The 19,795-nt window shown below is 35.7% G+C and overlaps 1 protein-coding gene across 21 annotated transcripts in view; it reads right to left on the bottom strand.

Annotated features, from left to right (window-relative positions):
• EPB41L2 (erythrocyte membrane protein band 4.1 like 2) overlaps window positions 1–19,795 on the bottom strand; it is a 103,506-nt gene that overhangs the window by 45,540 nt on the left and 38,171 nt on the right. For 20 of the 21 annotated variants that reach the window (XM_071806550.1, XM_071806545.1, XM_071806554.1 and 17 more), the window contains 4 exons: window positions 15,932–16,413; window positions 14,385–14,597; window positions 7,516–7,620; window positions 2,875–2,917 (listed from right to left, as the gene is read on the bottom strand). In XM_071806550.1, the coding sequence (XP_071662651.1) occupies window positions 2,875–2,917; window positions 7,516–7,620; window positions 14,385–14,597; window positions 15,932–16,399 (829 nt within the window). In that variant the 5' untranslated portion in view covers window positions 16,400–16,413. Of the gene's footprint in view, window positions 1–2,874; window positions 2,918–7,515; window positions 7,621–14,384; window positions 14,598–15,931; window positions 16,414–19,795 lie in introns of those variants that run through there. The other variant, XM_065835168.2, reaches the window with a different exon arrangement.

Here is a 19,795-nt window from a genome sequence, read left to right as displayed (position 1 = left end):
TTATACAAGGGTGAAGCACCACACTCTTTATGAAGTCTGGGATTTGACTGCTCCAAGGACAATTGCTACTGCTTGTACCATCACTTTATTCAAGCTGAAATTCTCTATTTTGCAAAAGCCTGAATCCACTTCAGGTGCAGCAATTTTCAAGAAGATAGAGAGAGAAATATAATTACCTCACCTTTCACCTGATTGAATTAATTAGCAGTTTTAACACATGCCAGTGGATATCCAATTACATGAGTTAAAAAAAAAAAGTCAAGAACTAATTTTCCTGAGGAGACCAGGCTAGCCAAAAGCAAACAAGCATTTTACCACCTTCATAGCTGTGATAACAGAGCCAGTAATTTGTGGATCAAGTTCATTAGCCAAAATAACATTGATAATTGCTGAAAACCAACATAATTGCCCAGCTGAAGGCCAACCTGAACAAATGAGAGATCATATAGAGGGCCTAAGGACCCTGACTTTGCAAGAGCCAGCCTGATGCAGAACATGATTTGAGGGAGACTACAGGATTCTCCTTCTGTTGTCCCCAGTCACAGATAGTACATACATGCCCAAAGTGCAGAGTATTTGTACTGTTCGCACGTAAGACAGTGACACAGTTTGTTATAAATATTAAGTTGCAAACTGGTATGCTGAGCTCAATTTCCAAATTTGTCATCTTTGTGTGTTCAGATCAATGAGTTTGTCCAGATCCACTTACCTAGCATGCTAGTGCTTCAGTTTGTGCTCTACATGAGAAAAAGAAATTTGTTTCTTCATCTCAAATGTTCAAATGGACCAGCAGGTTTTACAGGTACCTTAAATTTACTATAATTGAGTATTTTTGTACACAGAAGATTTCCATTCTGGATTCAAAGACAAATATATTTAGAATTAAGACTGAAACAAAGAAAAGCCTCATTACTTGATAATCATGGTGCTAGGGGGTAAAATTTATTTTTGCAGTACATTCCAATATCTGGAGACTCTAATATACTAATTAGAAGGAACACAACTGACAGTATACTGATTACTTGCAAATTGGTGTAATCAAGTTTCATTTTAAAAATCCTTAACATGGCTTACTTGGTGGTTTGCCTTATACACTATGCTTATCAACTCTGAAATGCTACAGAGCAGAGAAAAAATTCCAGTCATGATGTTTAATTCAAGAAACTGGACTGGATCTCCAATATAAAATGTAGGTCTTCATGCTTTACAAAAATCACATCCCCTTAAAAGATTGTTGTAGGACATATTACATGTTATTAAAAAAATGTTGTGTAATGTGTCCAAATAATTTTCAGGTAATTTCCTACACTTCAGACTAATGACACTTGTAGCCGCATGCAGATCACTACAGAAGACAATATAAAAAGTATCAATGTCCTCAGTCTTCTGTCAGATATTCAAACCAAACACAACAGCCTTTAGCCCACGTTTGGACAACTAACAAGTTTTTACTGAAGACGTGCACAACGAAAAGTTACAAAACCAGTAACTTTTCCTTAATTGAAAGGATGGCCTCTACTTGCACAAGTATATTAGTACATTCACTATTTTAATAGGTCTAGTTTGCTTATACAAGAACACATTAGATTTAAAAAATAGTTTCCAAGTAAGCTTCTGTAACTGTCATTTCTTTATTGAAAACATAAAGCACATCTTCCTAGTAAGGGATTGCATCAATTGGTAAAGGTTTAATGAAAGCAAAATGAACACCACTACGATTTCTGGCAAAACGTGTTGCCTTAAAACAGGAAGTTAACAAAAGTAAAGAAACCACCTGCTTATCATTGTAAACAACACACTGCTGTTCTTATTCCCACTGGATCACATTCCTCAAAAGAGTTCAAAGTCAGTTTCTTGTATTGCTTAAATTCTTGTTGTGTTGGAACTATAGACATGTATATCTTACTATCATCATCATCTCCTCCCACTTATATTTCCTGAGAGGCACCCACAAAATAAGATTTCCATCAAAAACAAAACAAAACAAAAAAAAAAACAAAAAAAAAACAAAACAAAACAAAAAACCACACACCCTGCATTGGCCACAAATAATAAACTAATGTGAAGAATTTCAGTAAGGGCTGTCTAACACTTCTCCATGGCTACTTATTTTGAGAGATGTATATTCACAAATAGTAATTCCTGCATTTACTCTCCATTCACTCCCCTGTCTACTACAAAAGCTACCTGGCTAGTGAAGAGTTTTGACAGAGTTTTATGCAAACAGAGTAAAATAAATTACTCATTGTGCATTGAGTATAGGAAGCAGAAACACTTCTCACACGGATTCAGTCTGAAAAGCACTGTAACAAGACATTCAAAGATTATGCTCTCTATTCTGTTTCCATTCTGCAAATGATGGACACATCAAAAAATCATGATCAGGATTGAAAAATATACATTTTCTGTGAGACATGTTGATTCTCTTTTTATAGTTTCATATTTTTCTTATTTCATGCTTTTGAGTCTTCAGAGTTAGAAGTCCTATAGCAATAATCATGACCATCTTTGCAAGATGACATTCTCCATCCTATAACCGAAGTATCAGTGCAAAGCAGAAAAACACCTACTGTTTCAGGATGCAAAAAAATCAACTGTTAAGTCACATACAACACAGGAAAATTTTGGGGCAGCAGCCAGTACAATGATCAACTTCTACAGACAATGCTGAGTGATTCTTTGTTTCCTTTGTGGACATGGGACAGAAATACAAGCTTTGCTTTCTGTTCTAAGGTTGAATATATCATTATCAGATAAAAATTCTTTTAATGCTAGAAGTACACAATTTAGTTGACATCCAGGCTACTAAGCTTATGAAGCATATTTCTGTGAGGAAATAAAAGTAGTATAGCATCTGAATACAGAAGTACTTACTTCGAATTTGTCTCTTAATTTCCTTTGAAGAATCTAGCCAGTTCTGAAAAAAAAAAAAAAAAAAGGCATTTTAAATCATTTGAAACTGAAGAAGGTGAAGTAATTTCATACAGTGCAGTTAAAGTTTATATTGTTCAGACCTCTGTTCTATTTTAAAATAACTCAGAATTCTAAAATTGAACTTGCAATTCGCTAGCAAGTCTCACCTCCCATGCACATCAATGAAACTGTGTAATGCCACTGGCCTTCACCACTGCCTTATTGCTTTAGACTATTTATGCCTCTAATTTTAAAAAGTAGATAATCTCATAGTGGAGGTGGTCTAGCTAATTACATCTGACAAATGCAATTTTCTCTCATGCTCCCTTTACTGACATAAGCAGACTTTTCAGGAACAGCTACGTAATCTCTACATGTCTGTGCTAGACAGCCGTACAGAGTTACTTAAGATGGTATTTCTCTTCAGCTCCAGAGACTTATTATTCTCAAGGCTCAAAGATGCTTGGAAAAACCTTATGAAATGTCATGCCTTTTTCCTGACCTCCCTGAAAGCAAATTCCTCTATAAGCATGTATTATGTTAACACTGATACACTGGCAAGGTTTAAATCTACATACTCAGCTCTATTTTAGACGATGCAAATAAAGGCAGTTTTTTGTATTTAGATGCCTCACTATCAAATGTGTTACATTCTCAATGCAAAAAAAAAAAAAATTTTCTATAATCTGTGCAACCAGTTAAAGAGCTCATAGCATTTCAGTTACTACTGATACATGCAAAAAGACATTTGTGACCGATCATCCAAGAATATAACTTTGGGAAGTAAGACTAAGAAATAAGTAGCGTACATTCGTCAGTAAATTAGACAATCCTGTTTACTAATTTTACTCATCAATGTTAGAAAATACACTGAGAGACTAGAAACAAACCTTTTAAGTGCAGTTACCAAGAATTTGCTTTATACAGTGTTTAAACCTTTATTTCCCGTGGTCAGATGCATATACATGGACACAAGCACACATGCAGACAAACAGCCTGCCAGCAAGATTCAGCACACTTCAAAGGCAGAGTTGTGCAAAGTAGGGCAGAATTAGCAACTAGTAAGGTCAACAACAACACCTGCATTTCCACAAATCACTGCACATATTAGCAGCTTTAAGGTCAGAAGGGACCCTCAATTCCAGCACAGAAGTTGCTAAAGACATCTCTACTGACGCCGCTTGCCTAACCTAGCCAAATAGTAGATAATGGGTATAATGTGACTCAGCTTTCAGTGTATGGTACCAAACTCCAGACGCAACAATTGTTTTCCAATACCACATCCCTCAGTCTTTATTACAGGCTTTTCCATCCAAGGTCAAATTTCCTTCAACGAGACAAAACATGCTAGGCTATAGTTTTATGGGTCTGTATGGATTAGGCGAATGTGGAACTACATGTTTTTGCACTATAGCAAATCTTTAATGTAGAGCACCTCTGCTGATAGAGGATGTGGCTTCTAGGAATATGACCCAAAATACTAAGTTCTCTGTTTCATATTTCCTTGATCCAAGTTGACTTCAACAGACATGCAATATGTATATATTAGACAAATGCTATTTACAAATTAAATGCATTATCATTTTGATAGATGTAATTAAAAACACCTACATTTCTTGCTTTAAGAAGTCTGTGAACTCTGCATTTCATAGCTACTATAATTCTTCCAGAGATGCACAGTCCATAACATTGTTACAAAGGAAGAAACAAAAAAACACTCCTCCAAAAGATCTGGATACCATTTACACTGTTTAAGTCAGAAAAACTGCTAGTTGTTGGATGAGCCTTGATGTAGAAATGCCTTGGAAGACAACAGAAGTCTTCAGATAAATTTAGCTGAGAGTCACTTCAGTTACAGTTATCATTCTACGTTTTCTGTTTTGGCATTAATTCCACTCTGAAATCATACACAGCCATATTCTTCCAGTTACAGATAACCAGAAGTAGCTCAAACTCTTAAATTTTACATGCAGTACAGTATAAAGTAAATAAATAAGTATAGACTATCACACGGTATAAGTATAGCGGAAAACTAGGATTCGTGAGTGTACGTTACTTGCAGTGCTTTATCTTTTACCATTCTAAAATAGGAGAAAATAATACACAATATCTTGCAAGATGAGAAGAATAATCCTTTCTTTACAGGAGTTATACAGTTCATTCTCTGATTTTCCAAACCTGGACTAAGCTTATCTGAAGCAGACTTTGCCACCAACTTCCATTATTCTTCTGTCAGAAAAAAAAAAAATCAGACGCTTATATTCTATTTAAATGCATAGTGATAGGGGTGGGGGTTTTTGCATCTCTGCCTTTTGTTACAGATAAACCAAGTACTATTGGAAGAATCTACCCTGAAATAGACCTCTTAATGCAGAATAGACAGGTCTGTCTTTCAAAACAAAAGACTAAGTGTATATACACAACTTTGTTCCAGTAGGCAAAAATCTATTCCTTTGATTTGTGAATGGTAAGGTTACAGATAAGACAAAGTAATGAATTGTCAAAGAACAACAAAATGTTCTCTAACAGTACAAAAGTATTTTGTGCAAATCCAGAAAAGCAGCATTTCCAAGCTGGCACCCAGAATGTGAGAGTAGAACTTTTCTAACACTTCTGCAGACCAATTACAGTGTGAATGGAGCATTCATGGACTTCTGAGGGTGTAATGCAATGAAATCACTAACTGTACTCTAGACCAATAAATTCCACATTTGCAAAACCACAAAAGAAATAATTAATGAGTAATTAGACCCAAATAGTTTTTAAATGTGTATTAAAGCTAACAAAAAAATTCAGTCTGATTTGAAGACATAACATCTCTCACAGCTGCACAGAACACCCATAGAGAAAAGTTAATGGGACTCCTCCTCCAATGGTACCCCGATGGTGCATTAGGGAGCAGCTCTAATTCAAAAATGTGCCTGGCATTCAGTTTCCACACCCCACAGCTGCCACCAAGTTCAACAGCTGGCTTATAAATGGGTGGCTGTGATGAGTGCACAAGAATGAGAAAAACACATCATTCAGCATTTAGAACTGACTGGCCTGGAGGTCAGAGATTTGTGGAATTTTAATCTGAAGAGTCAACAGTCATAACATGAGAAAAAAAAAGTGCATCAGAAAAGATTGCTACTGATATGGAAGAAGAATTCAAACTTACTGCAGAGGTGAATAAAAAAGAAGGCCCTAAAACCACCAAAAGTTCGAAGTCCCCAGACTTTCTTTGGCAGCTATTGCTGAAAACAACTGATCAACCCAGTACACCTCTATCTATTAAATCAAAACATCAAATGTTGATTTTTTTTTTTTTTTAGAAGAATGAAAAAGGTTGAAACACTTAAAAGTCTTAATACAGAAGCACAGGATTCATTAAAAACATACCACAAATAGTTATCATGCCAAAAACAACTTCAGTGTTCTTCATCTATGTATTAAAATAAATCTCATAAATAAGAAAGATGAGCACTCCAGTCTTACTGACCACATCCTGTGTAGCTACACAATTTCAAACTCACCAGCACAAAAACATGGAAGCTGGGGAAGTGGAACCTTTTCAACGCACAGCCAGTCATTTTGCTGTATTAAGACACTGCAGCAGCTACAATTCACACTACCATAACTGGTGCAAGAACTTCCAAACATGGCGTTGTAAAAAAGCAATAGCTCTAAAATATGTTGAGTGATAATAGCAATAAACATGCCCACACAAATGTGCACATCACAGACTTGTCAACCCGTAGAAGCCCGTAAGTGCTTAAGCAAGTGAGTGGTTCATGCTAAAGCCCCTATTTTCAAATTCTTATTTAAAAACCTGGCAATTCCCACTCATCTGGTCATCACAGCTCAGAGCTGGAGGAGGGACATAGTACCACCTATATAATGGCACTTTGGGTACAACGTAGAGCATATGGGTTACATAGCCAGGAAATATCTAAAATAAACCCCTACTCCACTGTGGGCCACTGGCATTCAAAATTGTGTAGCTTCTGCCTTTCACCATACTCTGCACCAATCCAGACTTCCATCTTTACAAATGCCAAAATTTTCTTTAAGCTTAAAATTAATGAAAAAGGGAACTCTGAAGCCTAATAGTTACTTAAGGGCAAGATTTCCTTCATGGTCCTTTTCAAATACAAGAGAAAAGGCAGTAAAATGACTGGAAAGTCAGGTAGGAGGTTATTTTTTTATTATTATTTACCATCCAAAGTCTGTTTTGTTTGTTTCTTTAAAAAAACATGAAAAATGAAAGCACCCAGAACTTTGGGGAGTTGTCAGACATCTAAGGCAAAGAAATTAGTTAAAATTCCCTGTCTTCACTTGCAGGGATATTTACTGTTTTACCATAAAGCCTAGCAAATACTCAATTAGCTTTCTCAAAAATGTAGATATTTTAAATATTCCTCCACTCTAAATAATAAATGAACATTTTGTTAGGTATCTCAACATACACATCAGTATCTTGCACTTATTGTTAGTTTACAGCAGACTAGAATTGATATTTTGCAATATTTTACCCAAATGTTTCTAATGGTGTACATTTAATACAACATGCCTCACTAAACTATTCAACTCACTGCCCCCCCCCCCCCATTACAGGCTTACCTTCTGTTCTGAATTCTCATAAAATGACAGCCCGAAATAGTCCTTCTCCAGTAAATTGAGATGTTCACACACTTTGTCAAACAGCACTTGGCCTTTTGCTCTTTTCTAGGAAAAAAAAAAAAAAAAATTAAAGCACTATCAGTAAATCAGGAAAATGTAAAAAAAGAAAAACAAACAAAAACACAACAACCAACAAGACATTTCCACTTTTTTAAATTCATCAAAGAAGTTTACTTGAATGCACAAGGAAAATTCAGTACCTAAAGTGATTGAAATATTTTGCGCCATTAATAGTTCTTAGCTTTTTCTGTATCTTTATTTTTGAAATAACAGGAGTTCTTCATGTAATCCAATTTTTTCTATATTATTATCTTCTAAAGACTAAAATATTTCCTACAACAGTGTTAATTTCTGTTAACTTTTGCATTTCTAGCATTTTGGCATACATCTGAATCATGTGATATGAACTTCCAAGAAAAATAAAGCACGTTATCATCTTCAAGAGACAAAAAGAACAAGCAGACCACTTAAAGCTGGTCCTCAGACCAGCAGAAGTAGCATAACAGTGTAAGCAGAGCAAAAGCAACATGTCAAGCTGTCTATACTGCAGAAGTTCTGAGGGGCAGAAAATAAGAGAGCTGCCCTCTATTTGTAGATTTATGAACTCTTTCAAATACTCAAAAATAAAAACCAGTCTTAAAGAAGTTTAGTTTTCCTCAAAATAATATTCGAGGAAGTCAGTAACAAAAAAAAAAAAAAATCACATTTTAATTTAAGGTTAGTTTTAATATTGCAGTCTGCTAGTTTATAGAAGTAATTAAAGATACTGCTAAAAAGGCTGATTGCAGTAGCTCAGTATTACTGCAGCTGAAGCAAATGGCAATTAGTCCTGAATTTTTATCTGTGTTTCTTGTACCTGGAACAGGGAACATAAACAAGGGTATCCTGTATCTTCCTATTGCTGGTAATGAAATGCAGACCAAGGCCCTGCTTCCATGCACAAGGTTTTAGGGAAAAGATTTATTGTACTGGAGATGGCAGCTGACAAGAGACAAAGTTTTAGAGCAGACTGCTCATGACACATACACAAGCATGGGGAAGATGAGAATTTCTTTCCACAGCCAAAATTTGAACGTGAATGGTATGCAGTCTCCTAGTTCGAACCAACCTCTTCACAACTGTTCTACTATTTGTGGCATTTATCAATGAGGCCACAACATGGCATTTTCAGAGGCCTGGCAGCTTAAAGGAATTTTTGCATTTGCTTATCCTACAGATTTCAGTAGATGACCAACACCACTGCAATTCCACTGAAAGGCCATCGCGACACTGCAGCCATTGTCCCCACAGACAGCACAGGGTGCTCGCAACGTGCCCCAGCTCAGCGCTCGCCTGCAGCTCAGCCCCATGGCACAGAACATTAAGGCCGGGGGGGGAGAGGGGTGAAAAGGAGGTACGCACTGAGCAAATAGTAAAGGCATTGTTGTTTTATTCCTCAAGAATCCAAAGCTTTATTTGTTCAAGATCGCATTGTTCAGCAGGCGTTACAGTCCCAAAGATCAGAAAATTTTCAAAGCAACACTGATAAAAATGAGCACATTTTACAGTATGAGCATCACAGTGAGGCAGTGGAAACTGAAAGTCAGTCACTTTTGAAAGGGGGAGCTGGGAATCTTAAGTCTGTTCGGTACTTTCAGAAATTTTACTCTACCGAAAGACAGATGACTATTTCCCCCAAGAGTGTGAAGTAGCCACTTGTTCTTGACAGCCTCACTTTCAGCTCAGTTAAAAAAAAACCAGCAATATAGAGAAGAGCTAAACTGAAAGCAGAAAAGTATAAGCAAAAGAGGGTTTGAAGAACCTTGGACTGCTGACATGCACACAATAGATCTAATTTTTCTCCATAAATCAGGGATCACACCTTGCAAAGCCAAGTTCCAGGTATATATTTCAGTAAAGGAAACCTACAGAGTACTGCAGAAATAATATATGCTATCATTAAGGCCATATCTGGAGTCAGTACTAATTAGGTAGCTTTTCATGAAGTTCATAAACTAAAAACTACAGTTAATATCAAGTCTTTGACATACAGAAAGATAATGCAGCCAAATCTGCAGGAAATATTTTCCAAATATAACAGTAAAATATCGCACATTTTCTTCTTAGGAACTCAAAGTCTACACAGAATTTGGATACACTGGCAACATCCACTGTATCTTTAAAGATTTGGTAAGTTTATAACTCTTCCACATACAGAAAAACACCACTATGCCATGAAGGCCAAGTTGTATTAGTCTACATTCTAGGCAGCAGGACAATACAAAGAAGTTACAGCATGTTTTATCATGTAATTTAAACTGAATAGTAATCCCTGTTCCCAAAGGGATTACAAAGAAATTACACTTGAGAAGTTTGTTTTTGCAAATTGAACACTTTTACACTTTACAGACCTCTGTTCCAGATTCAAAACCAAAAGAAGCCTCTCGGTATCAGCAGCAGTTCTCGTTATAAAATCCTACTTGTAAAATTAAAAGATTCCTAATTTTTCATTATTTTTCAATAATGTGATATAGCTTTAAAAATCTGCAAAAGTATTTAACCTTTTTGAGAGTCATTTGCCTACTTCAATTTTTGGGAAAATGTTCAGATCAGAACCCTGGCAAATCTCTTTTTCCTTCAGGATTTAGTATTTTGAGTACTGAAAGAAAAAGGAAGGTACTATTCTTGTCATTTTGTATGCTGGTGCCAAAATTGGTAGGTACATTCAGACTATGTTAATAAGGGCATTTATACCATATACATTTAGTTGTGGTGATACCAGACGTGAAAGAAAGGGGTTTGATTCCCTCTATGTGAAGTTTGCAGAGATGCAGAGATCATCTTTAGGCTTTGACAGGACTTCACACAACCATTATTTTCAGTGGTGTACATTCAGTCTGCACCAATATTTTTTTCGATATGTCCAATTTAATGTCATACTTATTTTTCTTCTTCTAAATAAAGTATGCCATACTTTAAACAGATCACTTAGCTTTATTCAAGCATTAGTCTACACAACTGAGCAATCAAAAATAAAGACTTGCAAATCAAAACCCAACTACAATTAAACATCTGTTCTGTATCAAGTTCATTCAGATTTTTCTTAATTAAGTGTGAAAAACTGATCTTAATTGTACATTAAGTAAACATTTTTACTTTGTGTTAGCAAACTGTAAATAACCACAGAACCTAAGTCAACTCCAATATATTTCACTTGTTCATACGTGCATAAAACACAGTCAATGCTGGCATCCTTTAAATGCCTTTTGTTATAAATATTTAATTAGACCACTGACTGAATGCAGTAAACAAACCCAACAGGATCTTCATTTGCTTCTAACTAGTAATCATTATGCAGTTAGCACTTTTTTGTTTGTTTAAACTGTGTTTATCCTCTACTAAAACCCAGATTATATTTAAAGCAGAAAATCTGAACAAGTCTTTATTGCAGATCCCAAATGTAATGACAACATTTCCTCTCAACTACTTAAGAAACCACAGAACAAAGTGAGAAAAAAAACAAGTTGACTCCCATTCATTAAAGACACACATGTAGATCACCCTAGAAGATTAATAACTTACACCTGCTCCCACAGGTGTCAATTACAAGGAAAGGAGTAGGTCAAAATTACATGATTTGCACTGTGCTAAAAAAACTGAAAAAATTATTCTAGAAATTAAATCTCAAACATTCCAACAGTCAGCTCATTCAGGCTATTAAAACTCTACTTCCATTACATCTCAGAAATATTACACTACTGAATGATGAACCTAAGTTATTTTATCCTTTAACATGGTTCTGTCACTTCAAGTAAGAACAAAGATCCAGCCGGTTACAATTTTTGGCAAATACCAGTCAACATCTTTCATCCTCACATATTTTGACAAGTCTCTCTGATACATTTACATGTTGTTATCCCTATAAGTGACTTGAACTCTCTTTAAAGTAAGCAATAAAATGTAACTGAAAGTTCCTAACAGTTCACTGCCTGTTAAAATTGTTCTATGTCACACTTCTCCAGAACTATTAAAACAGTAGTTTCTTCCTCTTCAGGCATTCACACATTACTCTGAAGAGTATGAGCCTACATGGACTTTAAGGATTACAGCAGTTTTAAGGTTAAAATTAATTAATTGAATTAACTGCTCATGTTGTCTATGTATGCGCATATTGTGTACACATAACTCACCTTTGGTATAATCCATAAAATATTATGTCATAATATATTTCAGAAATTTCCTAGAGATAAAGAGCTTTGAATGTTTTTACTTTAAAACTACAGAACACAGAAAACTGTTTTGTTAATATGGAACCTGTGGACTTAAAGAACTTTATACATTTTAGATTAAAAGTTAAAGGGCTTAAATATAACATTTCACTGGAGGTTAGTCTTCTTCCTTATGAAACTTTCCAGGTTCCCTCAAACCAAAATCAAGTAAGTTTGAACAGTGCCTGGTATCAAAGTTCATAACACTACTAGCATTTAAAAGTTCTTAATTTCTCAGAGCAATTACCCAAGATACAGAGGAATCACTTACAGACAACAAATATATATTTTATCAACTATCCAAGATACCAATGCAAAGATGCTGATGGCAGAATTGACTACAGTTCATTTAAGGGGAAAGAACACCAACCAAAAAAAAAAAAAAAAACCCACCAAAAACAACCCACAACACCACCAAAAAACAAACAATCCGCCATGAAACACTACAGTAAGAATTTCAAGTTACAATGAACTGAGGAAATAGGCTTCACTCTCTATAATGCTTAGCTTCATTCTGCAGACAGGTCATGGACTTTTCTGGGCAACAGAGGAGTACCTTAAATGTTGCATTTACATCGGCATTCAGAGCAAGCATATTTGGAAGAAGCTATGCTCAAGGAAAGGACAATAAACCAAGTCTTTCGAATTTGCATTTACAAAAGCAAAGCAATAAACGTACAAAGACAGATGAGAAAAAAACCTGACGGGAATAATCACAAGAAAATGACATATCTGTTGAAACAGTCCTGTAGAAAAAGAATTATTGACTTAAAGTTCAAACTGGCAAGCTGACACCAGTCAGGTGACCTATTAAGGCAAAATAAAAGAGTTCTAAGGGCAAAAGAACAAACAGATTACTCTCAGAGGTGATAAATTAATTTACAAAGAAACTCTCAAAAAAGAGACGTATCTGAGATGTGCTTTATGTTGGAAGCCAAACATCAGCCATGGCAGGCATGCCTGGGGCAATGGGAAAGACATGTGAAAACAAGCCAGAGAAATAATTCCACGGTCAAACAACACTTGGTGGCTGCAAGAAAAACCCAGAACTTAAAGTAAGTATATACAAAATATATAAATGACAAAAAAACAAGGAGGGTACAAATGTACCTGTAATCCTACAGCAACATTTGATGACAAATTTTGAACTATAAAAGAACAGCATTCAATTATATTTGTTTGCCAAGATGCCTCTATATTACAGTAAAAACATGCTGATTCCCAGGAGTGATTCCACTGCCTCCCTCCCCCCCCCCCATATAATTTCATATATAAGCTTGCTGTCTCAGTATGTTAAAGGTATTGTTTTTTCTCTGAGCATTTATCAGTTTCTGTCCTGTAGCACTCACCAACAAATGACACAACAAGTTAAAGAGAAGACACAGGAATTAGCTTTCAGAAATACTTTGTCACGGAAACGAACTCTTCTTTACTCTGAAATATCTCTGTGCATTCTGCAAGTCACATATAAATATATAGATTCCAAGAACGATATGCAGAAGTTAAGTAAAATTTAATGTTAACTAGACTTTAAACTGTAAAAAAAAAAAAATCCCAATTTTATTAGTATAATACAGGCTAAATTTGCACATGTCCTTAATCCACTCAAAATAAACTAAATTAATTCCAGTTTGAACCAAGTACACATCTATGTAAATTTTGTACTGATATAACCAAGTTTACAACTGCATTGCAAGTTTTGCTGGGTTTTTTGTCCTTTTTTTTCTTCTACTTGTGAGTTGTTTTGGTTTTTTTTTGTTTTATTGTTTTCTGTTGTTGTTGTTGTTTTGTGTTTTTGGGGTTTTTTTGTTTTTGTTTGTTTGTTCATGTTTTGTGTGTGTGTTTCATTGTTGTTGTTTTTGACCAGTGCATAGATTCAGGGTTCCGTATAAATATTTGCTCCTAACATTCAACTCCTTTCTGAAGATTCCAGAAAGGGAAAAAAAAAACCAAGGTAGAGTGACAGAGTGACATCATACATGATGCCCTTATGCAAAACCTACTTCTCCCTCCACCCTTTTAAGCTGATGATAATGTAGTATTAACCCTTGCTTACAGGGGACTGGGGTAAGAAGCCCTAGAGCACTCTTATTTTTCCTGTGTAAACGGGAATAAGTTTTACATTGGCGTTCACAATGTATTTGTGAAGCTCCATGATCAAACCAAATACCAGAACATCTTTGCAATTGTTGCTCAGCTACAGAAACAAAACCAAAACAAATCAACCACAGAACAGAAGAGCTCACAAGACAACCACAATATACTTACTGTCTCTGTCTACAAGTTACTGTCACAGACTTACTGCACTTTTCCCTCAGCAAATTATATTACTCTTATTCCAGCACTTGAAGGTCAACCTGACTAATTGTGCTGGGGTCTCGGAGGAAAATGCTTGGGAAAAAAATATTCATGTGAATCATCTGCAGGCAAACCTCTATTTTATCCCCAAATTTAACACTAATGTGTGTTAAACAATGATTTTGTCTTTTAACATTAAAGTGCAGAACTCTTACTTTAAAGCAGCTATATAGACAGGTATTTACTAGAGACTTGATGCCTTACCTCTAGGTCACAGCTGAATTCTGTGCCATCCAGAAGCACCACTTTACACTGCACAGTTTTAATTTTCTTGGGAGACTTCTGAGGAATGTTTTCTGTTTTAATTTCAGCTGTCTGCACTTCTTTTGTCTCCCTTTTTTCTTTTTCTTCTTGTTTCTCCTCCTTTCCCTCTAGAACTTTCTCTACTTCTGTTTCTTTACCATCTTCTTTGGTAGGCTGTATAAAATACAGTTAAACAATTATTGAAACTCAGGAAGGTAGATATTTTTAACTTGTTAATTTCTTTTATAAGCCTCTAATAAATACAACATCAAACTTTCATTAAAGTTATTCAGATACTGGAAGCATAATAAACAGTGTAACCATTAAGGTCTTCCTCTGAGGACCAGATATTCTTGCTCTCAAACCACAGAAGGTGTCTGTCTTTTCTTTCCTTAAAATGAGATAATTTTTGTAAATGTTTTATTGGCTCCCCCCATCCCCCCAAACAGAAACACATTTAACAAGAAGCTCCATGATTTATACAAAACTAAATAACAGTGTTTATGAAACTCAAGCCATACAGAATGACCGAGGTTGGATGGGAAAACCTGAGATCATGTAGTGCAATGATGTGAGGGCCCCTCTGGGGCCACCCTAGAGCAGTTTGCCTATGACCTTATCTAGTTGGGTTTTTAATATCTTCACAGATGGAGACTCCACAATGTCTCTGGATAACCTGTTCCACCAACCACAGTAAAAGAGATTTTTTGGTGATCTGAGATGGAATTTCATGTTTTTAATTTGTGCCTGTTCTCTTTTGTCTTTTAACTGCATATCACTGAGAAGAGTCTGGCTCCTCATGCCCTCCTTTCAGGTGTATATAAATATTGATAATTTCCCTTGACCCTTCTCTTCTCCAGACAGAACAGTACCAGTTCTCTCAGCCCCTCCTCATATGAAAGATTCTCTATTCCTCTAATCATCTGCATCAGCCTAGAACGTGAGGTTTGAGTGTTAAGAACTGGCGTGCATCTTTTCAAAAACCAAGACTCTGGAGCACTGCAGTAGGTGGTGTTCACCTTGAAACTTGGCACCAACCTCCTAGAATGAATCAATAAGGACAGCGACCACAAGCATGGTTTCTAGATAAAGGATAACAAAAATTGAGTACTGAAAGACTTGAGATAATCCTTTTGTTATTTGTTGTGGTTAAGTCACTAAGGAGGTATTCCAGTGCCTTCAGAGATAAATCTAACTTCAGAAGCTTCTCTTACCCCTGCTCATTTCTACAACAATACAGTTCTACATTCCTTTGAGCTATGCCAAAGTGTGAGGTTACACTAAAATTAGACATCTAGAATGAATGGAGTGAAAAATGGTCTGTCACAGAGCAGGAACTTTGAAAAGCAGCTATGCTACTCATAACTACATCAACCCAACTGCACAAAAGGCCAGACAGTAGCTGTCATATTTTCCCTGATATGATCCTACCCAAGTTTTACATGAATTACATAAATCAGGTCTCATTAAAATCACTCCAAAGCATTTATTAGCCTTCCCACACCTACCTGTGTTTCAGCAATACTAACAGAGTGTTTTTCTTCGTCATCTGCTTTAGCATTATGCTGATTTTCAGCTGCTGCTTCTTTTACACTCTTTTTTGGCTGAGCCACCCCCTCTGGCGTCTGGCATTCACTTTCTTGAACTGCTTGTTCTTCCCCTGTGGTCCTTTTCTTGGTCTCATCTCTGGGCTCTGCCAAGGTATATGATTTTTGTTTCTTAAGCCAGGGGGGAAGGAAGCGAGAAATACCCTTCCTTTCAGGTGAAGATTTTTCCTTCTTCTGGCTACTTAGACTACTTTGGCTAGTTGGTGCTGGGACAGAGGAAGAATCTTGAGCTTCTTCAGAGAATGTTTCCGTAGACTTCTGATTTTCTGGAGTCTCTGATGCTTCCTCAGGCTTGTCCTTGGCTTTGTCTGGTCCCAGCTGCTCAGAATCTTTCTTTACTTCAGTCTCTGATCCAACTTCAGTTGTCATTGTCACAATTTACACTAAAAGAAACAACAAAAATTTTATTATGTAGCATCACTGGTTTTACCGACTCACACATCTTTGCAGTAATTTGTAGTAATAATCTACAAGAGTTTCTAAATTAAACTTACTGGGGTTAAAGAAATACTGGTTTAAAATGGTTAGATATCATTAGAAGTCAGTGGTATTTATTTACAACCTTCTTAAAACAATTAGTTTTAAACTGATGGCCTGTTTGTCTGGCCTGAACAAAAGCAGGTTAGTTACAATCACATTTCTAAGTAAAACACTGGGCCCTCTCCATTAAAATGCCATTAATGCCTGCCATTAGAGTCAGGAGGTTATCAACAGTTCAGGACTCCTGCTGAACTCAGCTACAGCTGTCCACACCCCTGCTCAAAAAAAAAGAGTCAAGGAGAAGGTCATCTAGTTCAGGCTTGATGCACTGAACTCCCACAACACTTCAAAATGCAATTGAAGTCAACTAGAAACTAGTTTACATCACAAGGCAGCAGTAACACATGCCCCTAGTTAGAAAAAGTTAAACTAAGCCATTCCCAAGGACAAGAAGAAGAAAAAGAGGAAACTAATAAATGCCCAAGAGAGAAGTCTGTCTGGCAAAAGAGGTGGGCAATAAAGAGTGAAGGAGACAACTTGACAGTTGTCTTAGTAAGAAGCCTTGACAGAGACTAGAACTATCAACAAGCAAATTCATACTAAGAAAGCATCTTGAGACTAAAAGTAACTACACGTTGTGTGTGTAATTTGTTCTTTATTTTAAACTTCAGTACCTAAACCTAAACATTCACCAATGGGGAAATTAAAAGTTAGTTTCTTTGCTGCTATACAAGAGACTTTTGAATACATTTCAAGTTCAAATATTACAGTTATGCAGCTATTTCCTTCACTTCTCATAAAACCTTCAAGTTTTGATTTTTTAATAAAATTTGTTGTGATAGAGTATTCATGTTTATCTATGTATTATTTATCCTAGAAGTAAAAGACCTCTGAAAGGCAGGTTTCCATTTGACTGACTGTTGAGATTAAATAATTTGCTATTTCAAGCCTTATATTGGCATGTTTGTTTTAAAGCTGCTACTAGTCAAATTACATTTTGCTACCACCTTATCTTATTGCTGCTATTCTTTCCTAATGGTAGGTATGAATCCTAGTAATAATGTAAAAGTTTATTGTCAAAATCAACACTATATAGAAAACCAAAATCAACTTTCTGCAAGAGAAAAATCCACAAAATTCTGCTGATCAGAGAATAGCGATCCACACTGCTTAATAAAGTCAAAATGGAGGTTTCATTATTAACAGAGATGGTGGTTATAATCTTCAAAGAAGCTACAGGAACAAAAAAATCACTATATTTCCTGCATGTGTCTTTTACTTTTCAAAATCTGCAGAAATGTATGAAATACATGTACATACTAATAAAAATGATACACCATTCTTAAAATTAAGATCATATTTTGCTTATACAGTCAAATAGCAGGCCTCTCCAGAAAATTCCTTAGTACTGAGTGAAATAAATGGCCCTGTAAACGTGTTCCTATTATACTGTTCTAACAATAAAAAGAACTGAGGACACCAAGTTATACATCTTAACTGATTAAATTAAGGCAGGATAGCAGTGGGTGGTACAAACTCGCGCAGTGTGAAACAAAAAAGGATCTGCACCGCCAAGTGTCCAGGTTTTTCACAACTGAAGTTATATTTAAAAGGACAGCTTGGCTTTATATTGCCAAAGCAAGGGAAACTTGTAACAGACCCTGTTTGAATAGGTCTGTGCGCGTTCATTTAATGCCTTCATTTGATGCCCACAGCAGGAGGTGATTTCTTTCATAAGCTCCATTTCCCACAAGCTTGTAACTTCAGTGCTTTTCCAGGGAAAAAGAATGAGGGAAGAAAAACCTACAAAACAAAACACACCTCTTCCCTAAGCCTCTAGATTGCTTTATACTCCCAGCCACTTCTGAATGAGTTGTTAGACATGGATGAAATTACTGAACAAGGGCACTGACCAAGAGTGTAAGTGATGGTCTTCCCAAAGTATCTACTTTCTGTAGCACATGAGCTTGATATATATCTTTTTTCTGGAATTTCATTTTGGCACAAGAATCAGGCATTCCTTAAGAAACAATCAGGTATACCTGCCCTTCCCTGCACTCACCTCCCTTATACTCACTGATTCAAGGCTCTGAGTATTTAAAAGTCAGAAAAGGCGATCCTAAACTTTTTTTCTTTTTCAGTTTGTCACTGAAATTCACAGAAAACTCAAGAAATCAAAATTGCGTTGATATTTATAATCTCCATCACCCTACTAGAATTCACAAAGGAACCACCATGTCATAGAAGAAAAAAAAAAAATCATCCTACTTCTGTTGAAATAAATTACAACTCAGTGCACTAAAGGCAACATGAGTGTCTGTACAAGTCATGCAATTTTCTGGATCACCATGTTATTAATAATTTATTTAAACTGTTATCTTCTTAAAAATTAAGCAATTATTCACTTGTACTTCCAAATACTAAAATTCACATGAAGTACACACACAAAAAAAAAGAGAAAGAGAGCAAAAAACTTCTTAAAAATATACATGAAAACATAAAATGAGGTCATATGTACTTGAACAACTTATTTGGGAGTTGTTGTGGGTTTGCTTTGAAGAAAGTGTTTTATTTCTTGATGTATTATTGATTTGAAGCACAAAAGACTGCTCTGAATTTCAGAGTTGGTTAGAACAGCTCCTTTACAAACAATATGCTTGCTGGTTTCAATACATAACATTTGTTGACATGAAAGCCATGAAGTAGTAAACTCCTAGCTGGAACAGTCATCTGAATTTTACGGAGTGTAAAAGGGTCTGGTTTAACCATCAGGTAATACCTGAAGAACATGGTACTACCCCCATAAGATTGTTCAAAAGCATAAATCAATTCTATAGACTACAGTAATTTATACTCCAAATCATGCTTAAGTGTACCTACAAAAAAGAACTTACTTTTACATTTCCATTAAATTTTAAAACTTGTATTTTATCATCAGTATGTAAACAAGAAAACTCACAGCATCACATAGTTCTGTGCTGCATCATTTTTCTGAAGGTGCCAATATAACCTGCACACATTCTATTAGCAGACAAAAATAATGTAAATCCAAATTCACCTTTTAGTCATTATTTAGGTTGATTACTACACCCACAATGACATGAAACTCTCTGAACACAAAGGAATAAATTAATAACTAAAGAATATAGTTTTCAACTTTGAGATCCTTAAGGAAGCAAAATCATCCCTAAAATTGTCCTAGTTACATCAATCCACAACGTTTACATTCTATACCTTCTAATAAAACTCATCTGCAGTCAAACATCAACTCAAGAAAGCCCTAGT

The sequence above is a fragment of the Patagioenas fasciata genome, chromosome 3 (assembly GCF_037038585.1).
Source record: "Patagioenas fasciata isolate bPatFas1 chromosome 3, bPatFas1.hap1, whole genome shotgun sequence".
Lineage (NCBI taxonomy): Eukaryota > Metazoa > Chordata > Aves > Columbiformes > Columbidae > Patagioenas > Patagioenas fasciata.
The sequence above is the reverse complement of the archived record's forward strand: the minus strand, read 5'-3'. Positions and strand labels throughout refer to the sequence as shown.